This window comes from Callorhinus ursinus, unplaced genomic scaffold, assembly GCF_003265705.2.
Source record: "Callorhinus ursinus isolate GAN/ISIS: 27379988/994484 unplaced genomic scaffold, GSC_fseal_2.0 scaffold12, whole genome shotgun sequence".
NCBI lineage: Eukaryota > Metazoa > Chordata > Mammalia > Carnivora > Otariidae > Callorhinus > Callorhinus ursinus.
The window spans coordinates 5,062,854-5,087,578 of NW_027397074.1; the positions used below are offsets into that span (position 1 = coordinate 5,062,854).

The following is a 24,725-nucleotide window of genomic DNA, read 5'->3' on the forward strand; positions in this document are numbered from 1 at the left end:
TGTTCCATATCTACTTACAGGTTTTCCAATAACTGAATCAAATATTAAAAATTATTTTTCTTTAATACTCACATCCACCTTGACAAAATGTATACATCTTTTTTAGAGGAGACTATTTAACTTTGATATGAAGGCATATCAGTTTCAAAATTACATTTGACCAAGTAAATCCATTTACTCCTATGTCCACCTAGTATTATTAACATGAGTTTTATAGGAATATTACATAAATTGGAAGGCTACTCCAAAATTATCATATCAACAAGGCATTTTAAAGTATTTTTGGAGTCTTTTTGCAGACAATTTAAAAAATGTCCATTGCAATTAAAATCTGCTTATTGATTCCTGTTAGGAAAATGTATAAAATCATTATTTATTTGTATTTTAGAGATTTTGCTTTCAATATGAGTTCTCTTATTTTTCCAACCACTTTGCAAATAAACTCTTGCCTTCCTTGAAGCTTCAAATTCAGCTCATTCATTTATGGTGTGATAGTGGTCAGACAACATACATCATTGTGTCAGGTTTTTGTCATTGATTACTGGTTAATGAGCAATTATTCCTTTTGTTTCAAGAACATATTAAATTAGAGTTAACAGTTCAGTGAATCTTTATAAAACTCTTCTATAACGTAACCAATAAGCGTTGGCGCAAGACACAAGATCATTCCATTTTTCTTGTTTTTTTTCCAAGAGTTTCATAAACCGTTGATGAGTCAGAACATTTGCATGTATGTACTAACTCTGTACTAACAATTATATCCATGACACTTACCGTGGAGTCTGTTTCAAAAAACCAAACACAGATATTTTCAATATGTATAATATGTTGGTATGAAACAATAAGATAAATATCAGTCTGTAGTTTTAAAATGTTGTTAAGTCTGAATTTTCCAACTAACATAGCTGAAGCACTGACCATTGTGACAGAAACTAATTTTTTTATATCTAACTAAAATTATTCCTTAGCTGATAAAAGAGATTTAAAAATATTTATGTCATGAGTTCCAATTTTTAGATAGTGAATTGCCAACATTTCTTCATAGACTCCGTAGTTTTTTGAGAAAAAAAAAAATAACCAAAGTATTAATTGGGCAGTGTCCCATATTTGCAGAGTGCCCTATCTTAAAAAGCATATTTTGAACACCCATTCCTTTGCTTATAAATGCTCAGAAAATCTTCAAGCTTTCATGGTTAAGTCCTAATTCCCCAGCATTCACTTCTATGATCTTTCCCCCCGATTGTCCCCATATCACCTTTTTTACTCTTTCCTCTTAAACTTTCATCCAGTCATGCTGAAATTGTTGTAGTTCTCCCAAAAGCCATTCTCTTTTGCTTCTCTCTCTCTCTCTCTCTTTTTTTTTTTTGAAGATTTATTTATTGAGAGAGAGAGAGAGAGTAGTGTGGGGGCAGTGAGGGGCAGAGGGAGGAGAGAAATTCAAGAGGACGCCCTGCTGAGCGCAGAGCCCAAGATCCCAGAAACCATGGGATCATGACCTGAGCTGAAACCCAGAGTCAGACGCTTACCTGACTGCACCACCCAGGCGACCCTCTCTTTTGCTTCCCTATGCCATTTCACTTTTATTCCAGAAAGAAGCCCCTCTCTGCTCCCCTGCTACCACCTCTCTTCCTTCTGCTCATCTTTCAAAACTCAGCAGAGGGGCCGCCTGGGTGGCTCAATTGGTTGAGCATCTGCCTTCAGCTCAGGACACGATCCCAGGGTCCTGAGATCAAGCCCCGTGTAGGGCTCCCTGTTCAGCAGGGAGTCTGCTTCTTTCTCTCTGTCTGTCTCTGTCTCAAATAAATAAATAAAATCATTAAAAAAAAAAAAACCTCAGCAAAGAAATTATCTTCTCTGGGAAACCTCCCCTGACAGCCCTCTTACTGTCCAATCTGGAATTAGTATTCCTTCCTCATCCTCCATCTCCCCAGCCTCCTCCAAACACACTGCCACAGCACTTACTACACTATACTCTAGTTACCACATGGTAAGCTCTTTTGAGAGCAAAGGTGGTGCTTTTATCTATTTCCCTAACACCCAGAACAGCCCCTGACAGATACTGGGTGCTCAGAAATAGTTTTGGCATGTCCATTAACTATCGCGTCACATTGATCTTATATGTTTCAAGGGATACCTGATTAAGCTTGCATAATAAACAACTATCCTGAGTGTGAGTGAGGGATTCTACTCTACACTTTAGGAGTAATGCATTACTTTTAAATAGAATAATTAGAGAGTTGGATGCCTTACTTTAAGACACTTATTGACATTTTTGTCTTACTCCTCTCAAAAGGTTCTAACCATTTAATTTGTTTAGTATGACCTAAGTTTTGTCATTGTATTTGATTCATACTGGATTTTGCTTTCATTGCTAATCAACCATCTTTCCCTTTTTCTCTCTCGGTCCAGCTCCAACAGAAGCCACAATGCACCCACATCTAGGTAAGTGCTTAAGACCCTGATGTCACTAATCTTAGTACTAGATGTGCTTGTTTCACTCCTCTGGCTAGGTGGGCAGATGATATAAAGGTGAGGAAACTTCCTGCCCTCTCTGATTCTCACTAATCATTCACTAGACTCGGTCTTAGGTTCAGATTATGCTTGAACACAGGACCTCGCCAAGGAGGTGATCATGCTGCCCAGCTGGAGCTAATGGAGGGATTTTTGAACCTGTTAGTACATTCAGCCTTGGGATCCTGTTGAATGTGACCTTTCCATCCTATATTCTAATGCTAAATTCTCCCCAGAGCTCCATCACAAATAGTAGATCATAAGGATAGTGGGTAAGGAGCTAGGAGTATGGAGGAATGGAGGTCATTTTGGATTTGAGATACCTGTTCAGACCAGTGCTTGGTTATAAAAAGAAGGAATTTGGTCATTTCTTTAAAAATTAAAATGAGGCTGTTTAAATAACTATAAGCTTTGTTTAATGACACCACGTAAAGTACCATCTCTCATTTTGCTTGTGTTCTTTCCATAATGCCATGCGAGGCAAGGTTGTGTAGTGGTTAAGGGGACAGCTTCTGGAGCCCCTACCTGGGCTCATCTCACCTTCTCACTTGCTAGCCATGTACATTGAGTAAGTTACTTAGCCTCTTTGGGCCTCAGTTTCCTCATCTGTAAAATGGATGTCATAATAGTACCTACCTCCTAGCGTTGTTCTGAGGATGAAATGAATTCCTTTTCATAAAGTGCACAGTCAATGACATAACAGTGCTTGGAAAGAAGTAAATACATGAACAATAACCACTGAGGCTTACCCGTGCCTTTGTCAAACATTCTCTAGAAAACAAGTGATCTTTAAGAGTTCAGTTTCCCATTTGTGTTAGTGAAGATTCTTTTAAAAGCCATTTCCTACACTATACTATGTCATAAGAATGAAAAATAAATCATCCTGGCTGGCTCCAGCCTTTTCAGATGTCTCTTGCGGTGGGACTTGGAGATGGGTCAGTTATTTGTCTCTTGGGGTCTTCCTTTCAACCTACAAACCCAATTAATTTATTTTTCTCTTTGGAAAATCTGCCTCGAGAAGCTCGACTTTTATGTAATGCGACAGCTTGGGGCTCTTCTTTGGCAGATGAACGCCAGTGCTTAGAAGCATGCCTTCTGGCAGCCGAGGCAGGCTGGTAACCCGCAGTGGCCCAGCCGTGTCTCGGCCAGTTTAGGTGTTTGGGAGAGCTGTGCCCTGGAGGCATCTCAGGCCCCACATCTGATGGCTCAGAGGAATCATTAAATCACTCCCACGCACAGAACACATCACAGCGTTCTCTCCAGCGGAAATCCATATTCTCCCTGTTGTCGTGCCTAAGGCTTCCGAGTTTGAGCAGCCATTGCTCTTAATACGTGCTGATTCACTGGTTGCCCGGACTTCGTTATGTGCTCACCTGCTGGTGTACCTGGAATCAAGAGAGCGAGGGTGGCTGTGGGTGGCAGTGTCACCAAAGAGAATCTGGAAGTATGCTTCCTGAGAGTTGGAGGTGATTTTAATTACCCAGTGAATTAACATATTATTTTCAAGTGAGCCAAATATATATATATATAGTAAAATATATAAAATATATTTTATAAAATATAAATAAAAAATATAAAATATATAATAAAAATTTTTGGTTATTTTTTCGTTAATCACGTCCTATGATTTTAATTTTTCCCAAAAAGCATATGTAAACTTGTTTGAACAAAATTATACAGGCTCAGAGAATTTATACAGCCAAAACAAACTTCCCAAGCAAACCACGGGTATCAAATGAGAGAGGGTTTTTAAGCACTAAATTCATTCTTTACAGCTTGAATAGAAATAGTGATTATTTCTCATAGAATCTTAAAAGTGAGCCATGAAATTTTTTTACTTGCCCACCTTCTACTCAGTGGAAATACCACACATTCTATAGTTTATGAAGACAGTCTTTGCTCTTAGAATGGCCAAAGTTGTTCTAAAGCTTGAAAATAGGTATTTAATACAATCTCAAGTGTAATGATGGTATACTTTAAACTGTAGATGGCTTCCTGGTATTCATCCTGACTTTTAACATGACTTTACTTGGGACTTTCATGGACTCATGTAGATCATTTCTCCAGTGCAGCTCTGAGGGGAAAAAGTTGCTAACAATTTGCAACACATTAAATTTTTAAAAAATGAGTGAATATAGGGAATGAGAGAAAATGAGCCAGGGCAAGAGGGATAGTAGGAAAGAGAAGAGGAAATGGGTTAAACACCAGCCATGTTAGCCGACGGTAAATAGCCAGAATGTTCCATCTCCTTCTATGCTGTAAAGTGAGTTAACACTGAATCTTTTCTGGGCATATGGAGCTATGGGAAGCAAATCTTGCATGACCCCTCTTTGTAGGTTAGTACTGACCTTGGCCTTCCTGCCTCTTCTGGCTGGTGAGGATTTGGTAGGGTTTCTCTTTGGGGACTCTGGTTTTCCGACTTCTGTGTGTCTAAACAGCAGAAACTTTACCCTTTCCCTTTGTAGTTTAGGGGCAAAACAAGTACAATATAATCAACTGCTCATTTTAAATTCAGCTTTAATTTAAAATATTGTTATTCCTCATAAAGGCAGCACATTGACACTTCTGTGTAGCTAAATCTATTGTGTAGTGTAACTTTTTTCTAAGTATTTTATTTTTCTTTTAGCTGAAGTACATAGCGACAGCATTATCCTACGAGATGACTTTGACTCCTACCACCAACTAGAGTTGAATCCAAATATATGGTAAGTTACAGGAATATGCCTCACTTCGGTTTGTTTGTTTAATGCAAAAAAAAAATGATGCTGACGTCTCCCTTGGAGCTTACATAACATTAAATTGCTTGCTAGCACTAAGGGATCAGAGAGAGTTGTAAGTTGTTCAACTAGGAAACTGGGCTTAATGTAGACTGCATGATGTCCAGTTCATGACTTCTTTAAGAGCTTAATCTAGGGGCCATCTCAAAGCCATGTGTATGGTTAGATTTTTTTTTCAGTTGTACAAGTTCTTTATGTAGAAAAAACTATGCTTTAACGTGTCTAATAATTGCATTTATGCTGAGCAAAAGAAGGGAAATGGTTATCTGAAATGACAGGTGATTTGAGTCATACTTCCAACTAATTTCTAAGTTATTGGGTCATGTCATTATTTATACTCCAGTTTCTCCTTTGAAAGTAGCTTAGGTGCAACTCCATGGGATATCTGAGAGCAAAGAAATAATTAACCAAGCTCATTCATTAAAAACTCATTGAATACATAAATGGATGCATGGATTTGTTGCCAATTTGTTGTATTTTTGCTGACTGGAGAAATAGGTCTATCAACCTGGAGCTATAATCAATCTGTGTAATTTCAGGGAATGTCTGAATGTGGATTTTCTATGATACTGAATGTTTTTGTATGCACAATCAAAAGTTCAAGATAAATTTGAAGCTCTAATTTAAACTTTCATGTTGCAAACAAAATCCAAACAATGCTCAAGGCTAGAAAGAAAGTGAAAAATACTGATTCAAATGATATATGCTCTGCTATGTCTATTGCAGCATTATTTACAAGAAACAAGATATGGAAGTAACCTAAATGTCTGTTGATAGGTGAATGGATAAGGAAGGCGGGGATATGTGTGTGTGTGTGTGTGTGTGTGTGTGTGTGTGTGTGTGTGTGGTACAATATTACACAGCCATAACAAAGGTTGAGATCTGGCCATTTGCAACAACCTGGATGGACCTAGAAGGTATTACGCTAAGGGAAATAAGTCAGATTGAGAAAGATAAATACCATGTGATTTCACACTTATGTGGAATCTAAAAAATGAAACAAATGAATAAACAAATCATAAACACATAAAAATCAGAATCAGACCTATAAGTACAGAGAACAAACTGATGGATGCCAGAGGGAAGGGGGGGATGGGCAAAATGGGTGCAGGGGAGTGGGAGATATGGGCTTCCAGTTATAGAATGGGAATAAACAGTACAGCACAGGGAATATAGTCAACGATATTGTAATAGCATTGTATGGTGACAGACGGTAGCTACGCTTGTGATGAGCAGAACAGTACACATACGAAGCTGAAGCATTATGTTGTACACCTGACATTAATGTAACATTATGTGTCCACTATACTCAAATTTAAAAATTAAAAAAAGGCTAGAATTCCATCCTCAAATGTCAGCATATGATATTCATGTCTGTTTTTCTTTATTTTCACTGTTCAACAAATATTAAGCAGTAATCACTTTATGTATACAGTAAGTTAAAAAGAGATAGAGTTCCTTCTCCCAAGTAGCTTATATTTAGTAGAGGATATACTAAGAACATATTTTTAAAAACCTTATAATCCAGGATAGAAATTCTTAAGTATAATAGAGGGGTACAAATAACACACATACGTACCGTACTTCCAAAAAAAAAAGACGACTCTGGTGGGATTTTCTTGGAGAAAGTGGTCTTTGACCCTGGGTGTTGAAGATGACATATAGAGAGGGCTGGTGCTTCAGTACTAGATGGAGGAACTTCTGTCTTTTTTAGAAAGAAGTACCGATCTACATACTATCCAGTAAAAATCAGACTGCACCGAGTCATAAAGTCTCATAATTTGTATGCCATTTAAGATATAATTTATCAATAAAATTTCACTTCCCTGTGAACATATCCTAAATACAAACTTCTTAAAATAAATTGAAAAGCTTTATTAGGAAGAGGCCAACGAAACTTTCTAAGCACTGCCTGTACCCAGGAAAGGTTCTCTCCTCCTCCTGACATTTGGGGTTTTATATTCCATTAACATGGATGTTATCAGATGATTTGTTTCTTTCAAGGCAAGTTCATTTCTGTCAAGCTAATTCATTGTCTTCACTGAGTTTTCTTGACAGATACAAAATGTGACTTTTATGTGGTTCAAATTCTCTTGTTTTTGAAATCAATAAAACGTGATTGATTTTGCTTCACCCTTTTTCATGACTGATCCGATATATGCTTCCTTGACCAAAGTTATGGATTTTGTGTCCCTTTCACTTAAGCTAAGGTTTTTCCCACTTGAAAAACAAAAACACCTTTTATTAACTTTAAAAAGCCACGTACTTCTGTTTTCTATCAAATATGCTTCAGAGTAATTTTACTTTAACCCTTATTGCCCACAGTCTCCTTCCCGTAGCCCCTTTAAGATTAAAAAGAAAAGCCCCAGCTCTGAACCTCTCATCCTTTGGGAGATGACTTTGTTGAGCAAAAGGTGGCAGAGGTTCTGATGTCAGGCGTGTCTCGTCTGACTCTCGAGCTCGCCACGGGCCGGCAGAGTACCTTGAGAAAAGCGAGAAGCTTCCTTTACCACGCTGAGCCTGTCTCCTGGTCAGTAGAAGTGAGACGAAGACCGTTTTTACAGCATTGTTCTAGTTTGATGAGCCTGCAAAGGTCTGGCGCCACAGCTGGCATTGTAGGTGCTCGGTAAAGGTGCTTTCTTCCCCTCTTCTCTTCTCTCTCTCTCTCCTGCCCTACCTTTTCCCCTTCCCTCCTTCTCTTCTCTCCTTCTTTCTTTCTCTGTCCCTCCCTCACCTCTCCTCTCCCTCCTTTCCTCTCTCCCTCCCTGTCTTCCTCCTGTGCTGGACTTTTGCATTGTTCTCCTTGCCTGCTCTAAGCCCACAAATGACCCCAAATCATTATTAGTTTAAAAATCATCAACCAGTTTATTTAAGCGAGTCCTCAAATCTTCCCTCTTTGCGTTTGGATGAAAAACGGACATCAGAGTAAAGTAACGAAGCCCTACTTTATTTTGGAACTCTATAGACTTGACTCTCCTGAAATCTGTTTTCTTGGAACACGTACTGGCATGTGAGTTTTGCTCTTTATTGTCTTGTCTTTGATTCTCTTCACCCCCGAAGAATTAGAAATCACTGGGCAACTCTGACAATGTGGGAAGGAGAAAACCTTGGGGCCCACTCTGGAACTCTGGGCCCCCCACCACATACAACAGAGGGTCTGGGGCTCAGCTTCTGGCCAAATTCCCGTGACTAAATACATCATCAGAGAATTTGCCACAAGAGAAAAATGTACTGGTTTTATAAGCATGTTTCTGCCCTCGGGTTTGAAAATCATCATATGTGTTATTTAATTTGTAATTTTTAAGGACAAGCTAAAGGAGAAATGTCTGTGCAGTGAGGGAGAGGAGGAGCCGTTTAAAAATTGATCGCTCACAACTTATTTGCTTCCATTAACTTCATCTAATAAAATCAAATTTTTTTTCACTCCATTACCTGTACTTTTTGATGGCCAAGTTTATTATCTCATGTACAAATTACTGTACCTAAAAAACAAGGAACATAAAACAATATGACTATTATTATGAATGAACATAACATCCCAGTTACTATTCCAAGTGTTTGGCAGCAGTTGGAAGAGAACCAAGAAACTTTTTTTCCATCAATTCAACATTGAATGTCCTGTCTGTCTACTTAGTTTAAATATTAGATTTCATTGAAAAATTAATAAATGTACTTGGCAAAAAGTCCAATAATATGAAAAAACAAATGATAAAAATAAGCTTTCCTCCCACACTACACCTATATTCCCTTCCTCCAGGGGCAACAACTGTTAGTTTCTTCCAGTCCTTCCAGAAATTGTTTATGCTTACACAAATGTAAATTCTCTCCACAAACTTGGGCATCAGAGAAATAAAACTTATTCTTTCATACCCAACTTAATTTCTTTTTATTGTCCCCCTCGTACCAGTGGTGAAAACTTAATTTCAGTCACCTTTGGCTCACCCTCTCCCATTTTCTGATGCTGTAACAAAGTTTCAGAGGATTTATTGCTGCAAAGCCAGGGGTGGTATGAAGATGTACCTCTGGTCTCCTAGGCATCTGTCCCTGCAGTTACCCATGGTGTCTCCCTGTCTCATCTTTGGTGACTGATCCACACAGACAGCTTTTGTCCTTGTCATAACCATCCCTTCAGGGCATGGCTCTGTTTTGATGACGGCTTGAGGGCAAGGAAACTGTTCTGCTGCTCCTGGATCTGGGCCATGGGCATCTTGGCGATGCTATGCTCTGGTTTACACAGCTAGGGTCCTTCTACCTCTCTGAAATGAGGAGCATAGAGTCCTTCTGCTCTTTGTTCCCCAAATACCTCTGCTAGTAAAGCAGCACTGTATCCCCCCACCCCAGGCACTTCTCATTGCTTTGTTTGAATGAGAGATGACAAGTCAAGTTACAAATGAAAAGAACAACAAAAACCCCCTTAGGGGAATATAGTGGGGGCTCAGGCTTGTTGGGAGTGAGGCTTCTCTACTTCTCCTTTCCCTGATGTTGGACCGCAGGTCTCCCTCTACACTGCAGTGGTAACTTCACCGATTTGAATGTGCCACTGCCTGCAAGGGGGCGAGACCAGTACCAATTTATCAGCACTGCAGACAACTCTCCAGTATCATATGATTGTGTTATATGATGGAAGGGATCATGAGTGTCTTTTTCATAGAGAGACAATCTTCCAACCTCCAAAAAAGGGGAGGTGACTGGGCGCCTGGGTGGCTCAGTCGGTTAAGTGTCTGCCTTTGGCTCAGGTCATGTTCCAGGGTCCTGGGATCGAGTCCTGCATCAGGCTCCCTGCTCAGCAGGGAGTCTGCTTCTCCCTCTCCCTCTACACCTCCACCCCCTGCTCGAGCTCTGTCTCTCTCTTTTGCTTACTCTCTCTCTCAAGTAAATAATGTCTTTAAAAAAAAAAAAGGGAAGTGAGAAGAAACCCTCATATAATTAAAGTTAGAAGAAATTAAGGACTTACAAATAAGTTTTATCTCATTAACATTTCACTTAAGCATCTACTACTTGTACATCAACTATACTTTCATAGTTCCTTTTTATAAATTAAACTATTTTCGTATGATATAAGCACTGCCCGTATTTCATATGAATGGAGCACAATTTTGATTTTGTTTTATTAAAAGGAAACATAACTAATTGCCCCAAACTGGGAGCATCCCAGGTACCCATCAGCAGGACAATAGATAAACAGTGATATATCCACACAATGGAATACTATTCAGCAATTAAAAGGAATGAATTGTTGATAGTTGAAACAGCACGGTTTAATCTCAAAAACTCTATGTTGAATGAAAGAAGCCAGACCCAAAATAGTTCTTTTTTTTTAAAGATTTTATTTATTTATTTAATCTTAACTATGTGGTTCCACTTCAATGAAATCTAGAATAGGCTAAAATTATCTAAAGTGCTAGAAATTAGATTAGTGATTGTTTCTGGGATAGGAGATTGACTGGGAAGGGCAGGGGGAGCTTTCTGGGGTTAACAAATATGTTATATATATCTTAGGGGCCTGGGTTACATAGATGTGTGCACTTGTCAAAGCAGGAGGTCTATATATTTCACCGTGTGCAAATTTACCTCAATTAATTAATTAAATTTTTAAATTTAGCAATAAGAAAATGAGAAAAAAATAAGAAAGAGGAGGCATTATTGATTCATAACTTGCAGTTATGAAGAGTTCAGAGAGAAAGAGGGTTAAAGGAACTAAAAAGTGAATGATTTCTGAAAAACGACTTAAGTTTTCTTAAGAAGTGTCTTTATCCTCCATGCAATTACAAAGTCAAGCAGGAGTCCTTGTTTCGCTTAACAGATTATCCCTTTAATGCTTGTTTTCTGAAGATCACAGAAGGCATTTTGAGCTGTAATATCACTGGGCTCTGATGTTCTAGTGGGAAACATGGGACTGTTAGAAAACATGATGATAAATGGCAACCTGACAACAACAGATGTTTTCCCTCCAGCACAATAATAATAGCAGAGATGTCCTTTTCAGCAGAGACCAGGGAAGAACAGGAGTCAGTCCTTAGAAGAAGCATCTTAGATGAGTAAGTTGTGTTGCCGACAGGGATATGAGATATCAAGAAGAAAGACGCAAATGAAGTTGTCTCGGATCCTCTGATACATAAAGACCTCTGCCCATTGGTTTATCATACAGAAAGCCCCTCAGTTTGTAGCTAAGGAAGCTAAAGCCATGGGTGGCATTGTGTAAGATTGCCTGAATCAAGAAAATACTAGAACATTTCCATTTGTATCTGTAAATGATCATACTACAAGACCAGCGAAAGGGAGATCACAGACTCTGCTGCATCTGATAGTCTCTTGAAAATACTAATTTATTGGAGCAATTATTCTCAAATAGAGCAAAAACATGGGTGATTTGGCTTATCACAATTTATTTTCTTTGAGAAAAAGAACTGTCTGAACAAAGACTATAAAAAAACAGAGGTTTTAGGATGAGGGGGTGAGTTTTTCTAGCTGAAGCTTTATTCAGTGATTAAAAGTTCAGCACATAAGAGAAAACAAGTCAAGCAAGCAGTAAAATAACTTCATAGTTCATTGGTATGTTGGACCCCCCCGCCAAGAAAAAACAAAAACAGAGAGGACCCCACTTAGTAGCCAGGTGTGAGAAACACAATGTAAGTGGTTTCCAAGAAATCAGAAAAAAAAAAGTTAGACCGATGAATGGTGTCACTGGGAAGGAAACTGGATAAAAGTCCATCCACTTTGCTCAAGGTCCAACAGGCTCAGGGGCAGTAAGACAGCACTGGGTGAAGGGGGGTACTAGCCACGGACACCAAGGTCTCTATGGCACTGCTGAAGGATTTCCAGGAGATTTTGTTGGTAATGATGATCACATAGAAGACATATGACCTCATAGACTTACCCAATGTAACACAGAGCACAAACCTTACATTTTTTTTCAAGAGCAGGTGACCAAGGGAGATCATGAATATGTGAGAACAGTCAGGCAAAATAAATCTTTTCTCTGATGACATACCTTTGCCAGAACCTCTAATATATCCGTATATTTGTGAGTTAGGAAATTATAATTTGATGTTTTTTTTAGAGTTTAATGGTCCAATATTCTGATCTTATGTGCATCCTCTACTTTTTCTCTCGCTTCCACACTCTTGACTTCTTCACCTCTTCCCACTCTTTCTCACTCTTTCTTCTCTTTTGTTAATCACTTTTTCTTTTATTACAAAATTCTCCTCTAGCCTTCCTCTCCTGCTTCCTCCCCCTCCTTCCTCTTCTTTTCTTACCATGATGTCATTGCTCTGGGGAAAAGCTTCATCTACAATAGAAAGGTTAACCAGGAGGTGTCCTACCAATAAAATAAGGTGTGAATCTTGAGGCTTATTATTTCCTTCTTTAATCTCTATTTTAGATGACAGAAGTAAGAGCTCACTCAATGGAATTAAATGTCAAGTACATTTGAAACAAGGGAGAAAATATTTCTTCAAGCAGCATGTAGTGGAATTCACCATAGTAGGAGGTCAGAATATTGCATGCAGTAGTAGGGTATTAGAAGGGTTATTTTCAACCCAAATAATATTTGTCATTGTACCTGTTAACAAAGGAGAGATCAAAATTTAAAACTCCCTAGTGAAATAAAAAGAGCTCTCTTAGCTTCCTCAGTGAGAAGTAATGAGGATGAGCCGTAAATGGGGTTTGTCATTTTCACATTGAGGGCATGTGTTAGCTTCTTAAAAAAAAAAAAAAAGGCATGACATCGTTGAAGGTGATATTATTCTCAATCTTATGGAGTGAACTTTCCTTGCTGTTTTTCTAAAAATATTCTACATTTACAAAGAGAATAGGGGTTTTTTTTTTTAAGCTTAATCTTTCACAGGAAAATAGTTATGCCCTCTTCATTATGAAACGTTGTCTCTTTAGTATAAAATGTGGTCAAAAGTTGAATCTTCTGGTTGTTGAGGTTTTAATGGAAAGTACCAGGAGCTTTGGTGTCTCCAGAGGAAGTCAGCTGACTGCCTAGCTACCAAATGGCCCTCAGGGTCCCATTTACTTTGGTGGATTCACCAGTCCCTGATCTGTCCTTGCCTTGCAGACTCACACATCAGATTTTGTCAGACATGCTGTGTGAGCGGTTCCTGAGAGAAAAGTCCTGTTATCCTTGCGGTCAAGAGATTTTTCTTTTCTTTTCCCTTTTCCATTTTAAAATACTTTTTCTATTCAGTACACATATTAAGATTATTTTAATATCTCCATTCAGAAATGCTGGTAGATCCACAATTCTGGTTCATAGAATGCTGGATTTTTCTTTGAAGCTGAGTCCCAGACACTGACTTTTTCAGAGGCAATAAATTCTGGAGAGATAATCCGATGTCCTCGATCTTGGGGACAAATGACATGTATCTCAAATGAGAATTTGATGATAACTGATTGTCAGTGAGTTTCCAGGTGATTAACTTGTCTCAGCAGAATGACTGACTAAAGGCTGAGTGATTTCACTCTGCTCTAAAAAGAAGAATGAGCCATGTAATTAGACTGCTCTTGAGAAAATAATATTTCAATTATTTATTTATTGTTATGAGGATGATGTCACCAACAACCATTCATAAATCTCCTGTTGTGTGAAGGAGCCCAATTTTCTCATTAATTCTCCTCCTCTTTCCTGCATCCTAAGAGTCCTAAAAAGTGAGTTACTGCATTACATGGGGGCCGCATCCTCCAGGGACATTTCACTTCAGCTTCCTCTGTGCCTACTGAACGGGTAGTTGGCATGTTTTCCAGCCTAATAATTTTTCAATCAGGATTGAAAACTTAATTATACCTTCAGAGGTATACTCTACAGCATAAATGCACATCACATATAATTCTTTATCCCAGACAAACACAGCAACCTAAATAATAAAAAACAAAGAGAATTGACACCAAATAACAAGTTTCAAATTGCCAAGGAGCTTGTTATAGTGAAAAACAAAACCTTGGTTCAAAGCATTTCTTTTTTTCTCTTTTACTTTTATGTTTATGGTTTGACCCTGGATGTGTTGGTCAACAAGTACCCGCCTTTATGTTTACTGATTCTTTTATGTTTCTGTGAGTGAAAAAAGAAGTGTGATAGTCTATGTATAAAATTGTGATGAATTATCTGGGTGCCTGGATGGCTCAAATGGTTAAGCGTCTGCCTTCAGCTCAGGTCATGATCCCAGGGTCCTGGGATCAAGTCCCGCATCGGGCTTCCTGCCCCTTGGGGAGCCTGCTTCTCCCTCTGCTTCCCTCTCTCTTTCTCTCTCTCTCTCTCTCTGTCTGTCTCTCATGAATAAATAAATAAAATCTAATAAAAAATAAAATAAAATTGTGATGAATTATCTAAGGTTGTACATAAGCAAAAGAATATTGAATTTGATGATGTACTTCAGTCAAATTCATTCTTAACATTTCCTGTGATGTCTATGATATTTTTCTTATTTTTGTACATCTTCATAACAAAATCCTTTTACCAAATAAAAAAAAAACTTTTAAGAAAAGTCATCGTAGCTTTTCAAAATAAACTCTGATAGTAAAAAGAATGACAAACATTTTTCTTAAGTGCACATTGTTTCTAGAGAATTAGAGTTCTTTCCTCTTGCTGACTGTGTTAGAGTGGCCTGGGAAGAATGTTGGACAGGGAGTCAGGGAACCTGAATTCTAGTCCTGTTCTATCATTTGTAAAATGAGGATGTGACTCAGTGATATTTCAGATGCCCTCTAACTTGAACGTGCAATGATCTGTAAACCCTAGTAATAGATAAGCTTCATGTGGAACCTAAGCAGATGATAAATGGGTTCAGAGAGGGCTTAATAGATTCAGGCTTTGCATGGTCTTTGGGGATAGCAAGCATTTACCTTAAATTGTCTTTTAATCACACTGTTCATGGCAGAATATATTTTGAGGTATGCGGTTCATATGATGCCTCATGGTATTTGTCAGATTTTTATGTTCTGTTTTTCATAGTGGGAAAAGGGAAAAGAAGGGGGAAGTTTTCTTAGATTAGGGGAATATTCAGGGTTACTTTAACTATTAGGCAGAGAAGCAATTCATTTCTAATCCTTAGCCTGGGAGGTCACATTCCTTTTTAAATTGAAAAAAAAAAGTCTGTTTAACTGGATTATTTAAAACTTCCTTCTTCCCACCAATCTCTGAAGAATATGCTACCTGACTTTACAAAGCCGGTCATTTTCCTGAGAAAATTCAATTGTTAGGCCACAGTTTAAATGTTTGTTTACATCTGTAGGTTTTCGAAACTTACCTTCTCTTTCTGACGTGTGTCACGTTTTCTTGTCCTTTGTACTGTCTAGTCTCCATTAAGATCATTCTTTCATGATGAAATTATGGTGTCTTTTCCTTTCTGATAATGGCATTCCTATGCATAGTATTACAATGCTTCACTTTATAGAAAAAATATAAGGAATGTCATGTTATAGATTCATTATTAGGAAAGTCACCTTGATGAGCAACACAGATTTTTAGGAACCAAAATGAACCCACTGCCAATAATCATGGAAAAGGAAGAGGAGATAAGCTCAGACTGCTACACACTGAAGGGTCATGATGATGGTTAGAGCTCTCCAGAAACCAGACTAAAGGCAATACGATTGATTGTTCCCTTGGGATCCATTCTTGGACCTCTTCTTTTCTCACTTTGTAAGATCCTTTCCTCTCTCCTGACCCCCATGCACTCCTGTGATTTCAACCATACATCTTAAACTGTCGTTATCAGTGATGATCTCCTTTCTCTGAAGTTCAGGTACATGTAACCATTGTCAGCTGGTCGTCTCCAGTTATGGGCAGAACCAGAGAGCAGTCAGTTTCCAAGCCCTGTAATTCTCTAGGGTTGTGGTGTCCAATAATGGCAACCACTAGTCACATAAGCTGTTGAGCACTTGAAATGTGGCTAGTCTGGATTGAGATGTGCTATAAGTATAAAGTACACCCCACAATTTGAAGACTTAGTATGAAAAAAGAATGTAAGCTATGTCATTAATAATTTTCCATTAACTACATGTTAAAATATAATTTGAATATGTTGGGTTAAATAAAATATTATTAAAACTAATTTCACCTGTTTCTTTTTACTTTTTTTTTTTAAGATCTTATTTATTTTAGTGAGAGAGAGAGCGTGCATGGACTGGGGGAGGGGCAGAGCGAGAGAAAGAGAGAATCTCAAGCAGACTCCACGCTGAGTGTGGAGCCCGGTGCAGGGCTTGATCTCACGACCCTGAGATAATGACCTCAGCCAAAATCAAGAGTTGGATGCTTAACCAACTGTGCCACCCAAGCACCCCCCCTTTTTACTTTTAAATGTAGCTGTTAGAAAGTTGAAAATTACATATGTGGCTTACATTATGTTTCTATTGAATAAGAATACTCTAGAAAGTGCCCACTTTTCTCCATCTCTACCTTATTTCAAGGCACTGTCACACCTTACTTGTGTTATATCAGTAGTCCTGGTTTTTTCTACTTCAAATGCATCATTTGCTAGAGTAATTTTACTGAAAGTTGGATTTGTATCATGACTTTGGAAATAGAATGAGAGTTTTAATCCCACTTCTTTAATTTATAAGGTGTATAACCTTGGACAGTCATTTCATATTTCTAAATCTCAGTTTTAACATCCTCTCAATGGGGATTAAAAATGGAGGGAGGGGGTTTTATATGAATTTATTGAGACATTGTTTGTAGAACTAGTAGCATAACACCTATCACTTTGTAAATGGCGCACGAGGCCTTCCATGAACTGGTTCCCACTTTCCAGTGCCATCCTTTGCCACCCTTCTGTATGTACCAGTATGGTTGCAGTCATACTAGCTCACTAAAGTGGCAGTTCTACTTGTGTGTCATAATCTCTGTGTTCTTTGTGCCCTATCACACCCTCACCTTTCTTGCTTGCTTAAATAACTCCCAGTTCTCATTCAGGACCAGATCTGGGACCACCTCCTTTGAGAACTTTCCGTTCCGTCCTCCGTCTGAGTTAGGTGCCATCATAGCCAGTACATACTCCTGTTATAAGGAGTGAGGAGCTATGGAAAATGTGATGGGCATTGGAGTTAGCGGGCCCGGGGCCAAATTGCAACTCTGTCATCTTTGCAGCTGGGTGACAAGCAAATGTTTAACTTCTCTGAAGCTCAGTTTTCTTATCAGTAGAACGAGGACACTGACAACGGTCTTATAGAGAGGTTGAGAAATTTACATGGGCTTTAGAATATCTGGCACATAAAAGAAGGCCATAAACAGTTACATCATTGCATTGGCACCCTATATTGTAATTGTGTGCTTGTTTCTCTGCTTTTTCTGAAAATGATGCTGTTTTATTGGTCTTTGTACCAGTAAAGCTCACCACAGTGCCTATAGGTCCTTAATACAAGTTTGTTAATTATACGAATGAATTAATGAATGATGAATGAATAAATAACACATTGGCAGCCAAGAGTCTGTTGGATTTGGCCACCCAGAGGCATGGGCATTCAGGATAAATTATAAATAAATTTCTCAGACTGAGAAATTCAAGCAAAGGACATTTAAAAGACGTTGGTAGAAAGTTGATGGATTTGTTCCATCAATCCTTGTTGAAGCCATTGTTCTTCCAAGTAGCAGCAGCCCAGTGAGTAATTCTAAATACATGGTAATTCTAAATCTTTAAGTTCAACAGGGTACCAATGACTTTATAAATTTTATTTCAAGTTTCTGGATCTATATAGCACAATGAAGAAGAAAAAGGTGTGGAAGGCTTGTTGAGCCAAGTGGGGAGAAGGGCTGTTATCTGTTTGCTTTTTCTTGTGTTTAACTTCTGTTATCTTACAAAATCAAAATCAAAATCAAACGCATCACACGTCTGTTATCTAATCACTGGTTCCTTAATGCCAGACTGTAGGCCATCTATGTTAAAATCACCCTGAAACAATATACAGACTTCTAGGTTGCACCTGAATCCCATTTCATAAAAGCTGTAGGGAAGGGAGTGTGTTACTTTTCTGATATACAGTTGATTTGGAAACTGATGATCAATATTTGTAGGTAGAATGATGATTGCTGTGGGAATTCAAACCTCAAGCCTCAGACTTCGTATCATCAGTGATGCTTCTGTTATTAATTAATTAGCCTGTTTATCTTATATTTTTAAAATTGAAGTATAGTTGACATAATATTATATTAGTTTCCAGTGTACAACATACTTATTTGACATTTATAGACATTATGAAATGCATCACCATGATAAGTATAGTTACCATCTGTCACCATATAAAATTATGCAGCAGTATTGACTATACCCCCTATGCTGTATCTTATATGCCTGTGACTTATTTATTTTATAACTAGGAGTTTGTAACTTTCAATTCCCTTCACTTATTTATATCATTCCTCCTCCACCCCATGGCAACCACCAGCTCTATTTATTTATGAATCTCTTTCTGTTTGTTTCTATTTTTTTTTAGATTCCACATGTAAGTGAAATTATATGGTCTTTGTCTTTCTCTGTCTGACTTATTTCCGTTACAACAATACCCTCTAGGTCCATCTATGTGGTCACAAATGGCTAGATTTCATTCTTTTTTATGGCTGAGTATTATTCCTGTGTGTGTGTATGTGTGTTTGTGTGTGTGTGTGCATCACATCTTCTTTATCCATTTATCTATTGATAGACACTTAGATTGCTTCCGAATCTTTGGCATTGTGAATAATGCTGCCATAAACATAGTGGTGCATTTATCTTTTTAGGTTAATATTTTTTGAGTTAATATTTTTTTTTTTTGGGAAAATATCCAGAAGTAGAATTACTAGTTTGTGTGGTATTTCTTTTTTTAATTTTTTGAGAAACCTCCATACCATTTTCCATTGAGACTGAACCAATTTACATTCCCACCAACAGTGCACAGTGGTTCTCTTTTCTCCACAAACAATTGTTACTTCTTGTCTTTTTGATTAGCTATTCTGACAGATGTGAGGGTGATATCTCTTTTCGGTTTTGATTTGCATTTCCCTGATGATTCGTGATATTGAGCATCTTTTCATACATCTATTGTCCCTCTCTATGTCTTTTTTGGAAAAATGTCTGTTCATATCCTCTGCCCATTTTTAATTGTATTATTTAGTTTTTTGGTGTTGAGTTGTATAAGTTTTTATATATTTTGGATATTTTCCCCTTATCAGATGTATCATTTGCAAAGATTTTCTTCTGTTCACTTGGTTGCCTTTTTGTTTTGTTGATGGTTTCCTTTGCTGTGAAAAAGCTTTTTAGTTTGATGTAGTCCCAGTAGTTTATTTTTGCTTTTGTTGCCTTTGCCTAAGGAGACAGATCCAAAAAAATATTGCTAAGCCCATGTCCAAGAGTTTACTGCGTATGTTTTTTTTTAGGACTTTTATGATTTCAGGTCTCACATTTAGGTTTTTAATCAATTTTAAGTTTATTTTTGTATATGATGTAAGAAAGTGACCTAGTTTCATTCTTTGCATGTAGCTGTCCAGTTTTCCCAGCACCATTTGTTGAAAAGACTGTCTTTTCCCCATTGCGTATTATTGCCCCCATTGTCACAGATTAATTGACCATATAAGTATGGATTTATTTCTGGGCTTTCTATTTTGTTCTATTGATCTATGTATCTGTTTCTGTATTAGTATCATATTGTTTTGATTAGTATATCTTGAATTTTGGAATTGTGATACCTCCAGCTTTGTTCTTCTTCCTCAACAATGCTTTGGCTATTTGGAGTCTTTTGTGATTCCGTATAAATTTTAGGATTATTTGTTCTAGTTCTGTGTAAAATACTATTGGCATTTTGATAGGGATTGCATTGAATCTATAGACTTCTTTGGTTAGTACGTACATTTTAACGATATTTATTTTTCCAATTCATGAGCATAGTATATCTTCCCATTTATTTGTGTCATCTTCAGTTTCTTTCATAAATATTTTATAGTTTTCAGAGTTCAGGTCTTTCACCTTCTTGGTTAAACTTATTCCTAGGTATTTTATTCTTTTTGATGTAATAGTAAATGGGATTATTTTATTTTATTCTTTTTGTTGCAATTGTAAGTTGAATTATTTTCTTAATTCTCTTTCTGCTAGTTTGTTATTAGTGTATAGAAATGCAGTGGATTTCTGTATATTAATTTTGTATCCTGCAATTTTACTGAATTAATTTATTGGTTCTAATAGTTTTTTGGTAGTCTTTAAGGTTTTCTGTATATAGTATCATGTTATCTGCAAAAGATGACAGTTTTACTTCTTCCTTACCAATTTGGGTGCCTTTTTTTTTCCTTGTCTGATTACTGTGGGTAGGATTCCTAGTATTATGTTGAATAAAAGTGGCAAGAGTGGGCATCCTTGTCTTGTTTTTGATCTTAGAGGAAAATCTTCCAGCTTTTCACCAACAACGAAGATTTTAGTTTACAGTCACTGAAGGAAAATGGCAGATAGTCATTGTGAGGGTTGAACATTTTTAAAATTTTTCTCTTTCAAAGTTGATGTTTCTCTCAAGCCATTTCACAGTGACCTGGAGGCCAAATAATCCTCATCTATCACTAAGTAAGAACCCCACTAAAATTTTTGTGTTACTTCTGTACTTTTATCACAATCACATTCCTTGAAAACATTAATGTACAATTTAAAGATAGAAAAAGTGTAATAAGAAGTTCATGTAATAGGTTCTCTGTGGGGAAAAAACCTAGTATACCAGTTCTAGATGAAAATGGTGAAAATTTATAATAAAATATAATTTATAATTATATATAATATATTAATATTATTATTATTATAGCTAACACACTAACACATCATGTTAGCCTTGTGCAGGTCCTATTCTAAGATCTCAACCTTTAATAACAGTACTGTTTATGAAGTTTTCTTATATTCCTTCATTCAACAGATATTTGTGGAATACAACATGTCAGGCATAAAACCGTGATCCGTTTATCACCTTTATGAAGCTACTATTATGTCTTTTCTAATGTCAAAGATTTTTTTTAGAATTTTGCTCACAGTAATCGGGAGAAGGTTTAAATCTCCTACTAAGATTTGTGATGCTATGAGTACTGGCATTTTAAATTTCATATCAGAAATTGTTCTCTGTTTATTCTAAAAAAAAAAATCAAAGGTTCTTGACATTATTGATCTGCTTATGGGAACACAGCTCAAAAGAATAATACCAATCACTTAATCCATGCAATTCACATGTAGGAAATACTTAACATTTATTTGCTAAGTTTTCACTTATTTACTGTGCTTCTGCTTCTTGGCTTTATGGGATATCTGGTATCTTTTTACACTTTTGTCTTCTTCCTCCTTGAATGGGAATTCCTACTCCCTCTTTCTCTGAAATTAGCAAATAGTTGAAAGGGTGAAACACGGTAATCTCCAAAACAAAGGGCATGCTGCCCTTTCCACAATGTTTGGCCCCTAGAATGTGAAACTCTGAAAACGTCCTTTCTGCATGAAATATAGCTCTCATGTGGTCTGAGGTTCAGACAGAGGAAACATGGATTATCTATCTACATGTTAGGTATGTAATGATTGTAGGTTGAGATGTCACCATGCAGAGCACTGTGTTACTGTAAATATGCAAAGTCAAATCCAGAATTTTCATACCTTCAATTTCTACTAAAAACATGAATAAATTTATATTTGAGATTCTGTCCTAAGATTGTATTGACCACTTCATTTTAAAGTAGTAAAAAAATAGCTAATTAAATTATTTGCAAGGTTAATGTATCAACTCAGTATCCAAAATTTGCTTGATTTAGAATTTGTATATATTTCATATTAATATGTAAATTAAATGTAATCTGATTCCATTATTTTTAGCATGGTATATTTTATAGACATTCAGATTTATTTGAAGACAGTAATTTTAAACATTTATGCTTATAACAACTCAAAAGAAAATTAAAATTGGTAAAACATATTGTGTTTTCAGAGATACAAGTTTTAGTTCATTACCTAAGTGTGTATTACTTTGTTTAACGTTAATATTTGCAAACATCCTTGATTGGATATGGTATATATTATATGTAATTACTAATAAAAACAACCATCTGCCATTATTAAGTGCCTACTAGGAGATTGGTTCTGTACTCTGTGTTTCATGCACTCTCTTGTTTAATCCTCAGGTGAGATTTAGGTCAGTATTATCCTCATTGTACAGATGAGAAGACCAAAACTTTGGGAGATTAAGTAACTTGCCCACCACTGCGAGTGACCAAAAGAACAGGGATTTTAGTTCAAGCCTTCCTGGTTTCATGTTGCAGAAACATGTCACAATACAAAAAAAAAAAAATATAACCTTCCCCAAAATGTTGATTTGAACCGATTAACAGTAACTTACATCTTTCCTTACCTGAGCAATAAACCACTTTGTGCTACTTAATTCTCAGGCTGGGGGTGCGTTCTCTGTTCTCACAGGGTTGAATGTAACAACTGTGAGACTGGAGAACAGTGTGGTGCAATTATGCATGGCAATGCTGTCACCTTCTGTGAGCCATATGGTCCGAGAGAATTGGTAAGTACATGCTATTTATGTACATTATTCCAGATACACTGTCTTTATGGAGATTTTGCCAACAAAAGATTCTTTTATGCTCTTATAAGTCATATGAAAATTCACAGCATTGTTTATATTATGAATCCTATTACAAACATCTCAAAATGGGGAACAGTGGTTTTATAGTTTATTTTCAAAAGTAAAAATAAAAAATTCAGTAATAAAATGGGCAGCATCAATGGATACACATGGTGCATCATTATGATTAGATGGCTTTTTAAAAATATGGGTATAAAATCACTTGCATATAAAAATATGAGTATGACATACATGTAACATAGATGACACACATATGTGTCTATCATATGTAAATAATTTATGGCTTTCTAAATTCTTGTATAAAGCTTTACTTTTACCTGTCCTATATTCTCTTTGCAAGCCAAAAATGTTAGACAAGCAACTTTATGACATTATTTTAAAACTTTGTGTCCCAACCACAGAGGAAGTTTACTGAATCTTTTTTAAGAAGTGAAAGTGCACTGAATAAACTAGTTTTGAACAAATTTTGGTTTATGCCAGATTGTTTAGGAGCATGTTACTTTCCTTTAATTTAGACTGATTAGACTTTGCCTGCCGAAGAGAAGTTCTTGCATCATATGTAAAATGAAACATGAGCATTCTAAATTAAAAGCAATGAAACCACTAGCCATCGGCATACAGTTAATGAGCCTTTTGTTGTTACTTGGTTCTGGCAGAAAGATTACATTTCACATTCTTGAAAAAGGATATAAAAGCAATTGTTATATTATACTCCTGGCTCAATTTGTTTGCAGGAAGTGTTCTACTCAGAGCGTCTCTTATAACGCTTTGCTTTTCTGATTTTCAGCTGGAGCTTTAGCGCTTCTAACAGGTTGTATTTTTCACCCCTACAAAACACATTGTGTTTCAAATTCATTAACTTTAAAAGTGGCCAGAAGACGGGCTTCCACAATACAAAGGGGAGAAAAACTAGCTAGGCAATTAGAAGAAGATTTAGTTATCAAAGTGAAAGTCAATTAATTTTTATAACATGGTTCTTATTTTATGCTGCTTGAATACTCCTTTCATGGCAATGGATACATTTAATTTATTAAAGATAAGAGCTGCAGAACATTGACAAATTGAAGAATTTTTAGCTGAAATTAGAACACAAACAGAATTAATTGGATGCAAATTAAAATAATAGATGTTCATAATTCAAGTCACACAAGGTGTTATAATATTCCTGCAGACAAATGTGACTGTGGTAGTGAAGTTCTTCTTGAAAAAATAGATTTGCTAGTGCATTTTAAATAATGTACCATGACTGAATGAATTAGCTGTAAACCTTTAAACAAAATAAAATTTTACTATAGTTAATTGAGCTTAGAATAAATGCCTTTTTAAGAATGTTCTCCCATTTGGTAATATTTCTGGAGATGCTTAGCAAGTTCTTTTTTGTTTCTACCGATAAATAAGAAATAAACATCTCTAAGAATATAATGCTAGAATTCTTACTTCTACAGTTTCTAAACTAAAAACTGAAGTATCTAGTTTATTTGACCCATGTATATTTTAATCCTGATTGTTTTCACTATTCCTCAGTTTATTGAGCATTAGAGTTTATGTACCTAATGGGCTAGTTTTGAATTGTATTATATAATTAATGTGAGATTAGCTTTTCAAGTAAAAAAGAAAATACTTGAAATAATTTTCTTCATCCAAGGAAGAAAAAAAAAAGACATGTAGATTTATATTCCCATCATAAGTACAAAGGATTGTGTTGTGGACTCCAAGGGACTAGAATGAAGATACATCAATAAGGACAGGGATGACATCCACATTTTACACACTAGCAACTTCTAATTTTCAACAATTTTTATAGTGTGTTGGTGTCCCAGGAGCAAAAATATATATTGTACCCAAGTTGTGTTTACAGAAGACAGA

General features: G+C 36.6%; 1 protein-coding gene across 2 annotated transcripts in view; it reads left to right on the forward strand.

Annotated features, from left to right (window-relative positions):
- Nucleotides 1-24,725, forward strand: part of RELN (reelin) — a 499,645-nt gene that overhangs the window by 234,984 nt on the left and 239,936 nt on the right. For both annotated transcript variants that reach the window (XM_073898696.1, XM_025873239.2), the window contains exons 5-7: nt 2,410-2,442; nt 5,138-5,216; nt 22,682-22,778. In XM_073898696.1, coding sequence (XP_073754797.1) covers nt 2,410-2,442; nt 5,138-5,216; nt 22,682-22,778 — 209 coding nt within the window. The remainder of the gene's footprint in view (nt 1-2,409; nt 2,443-5,137; nt 5,217-22,681; nt 22,779-24,725) is intronic.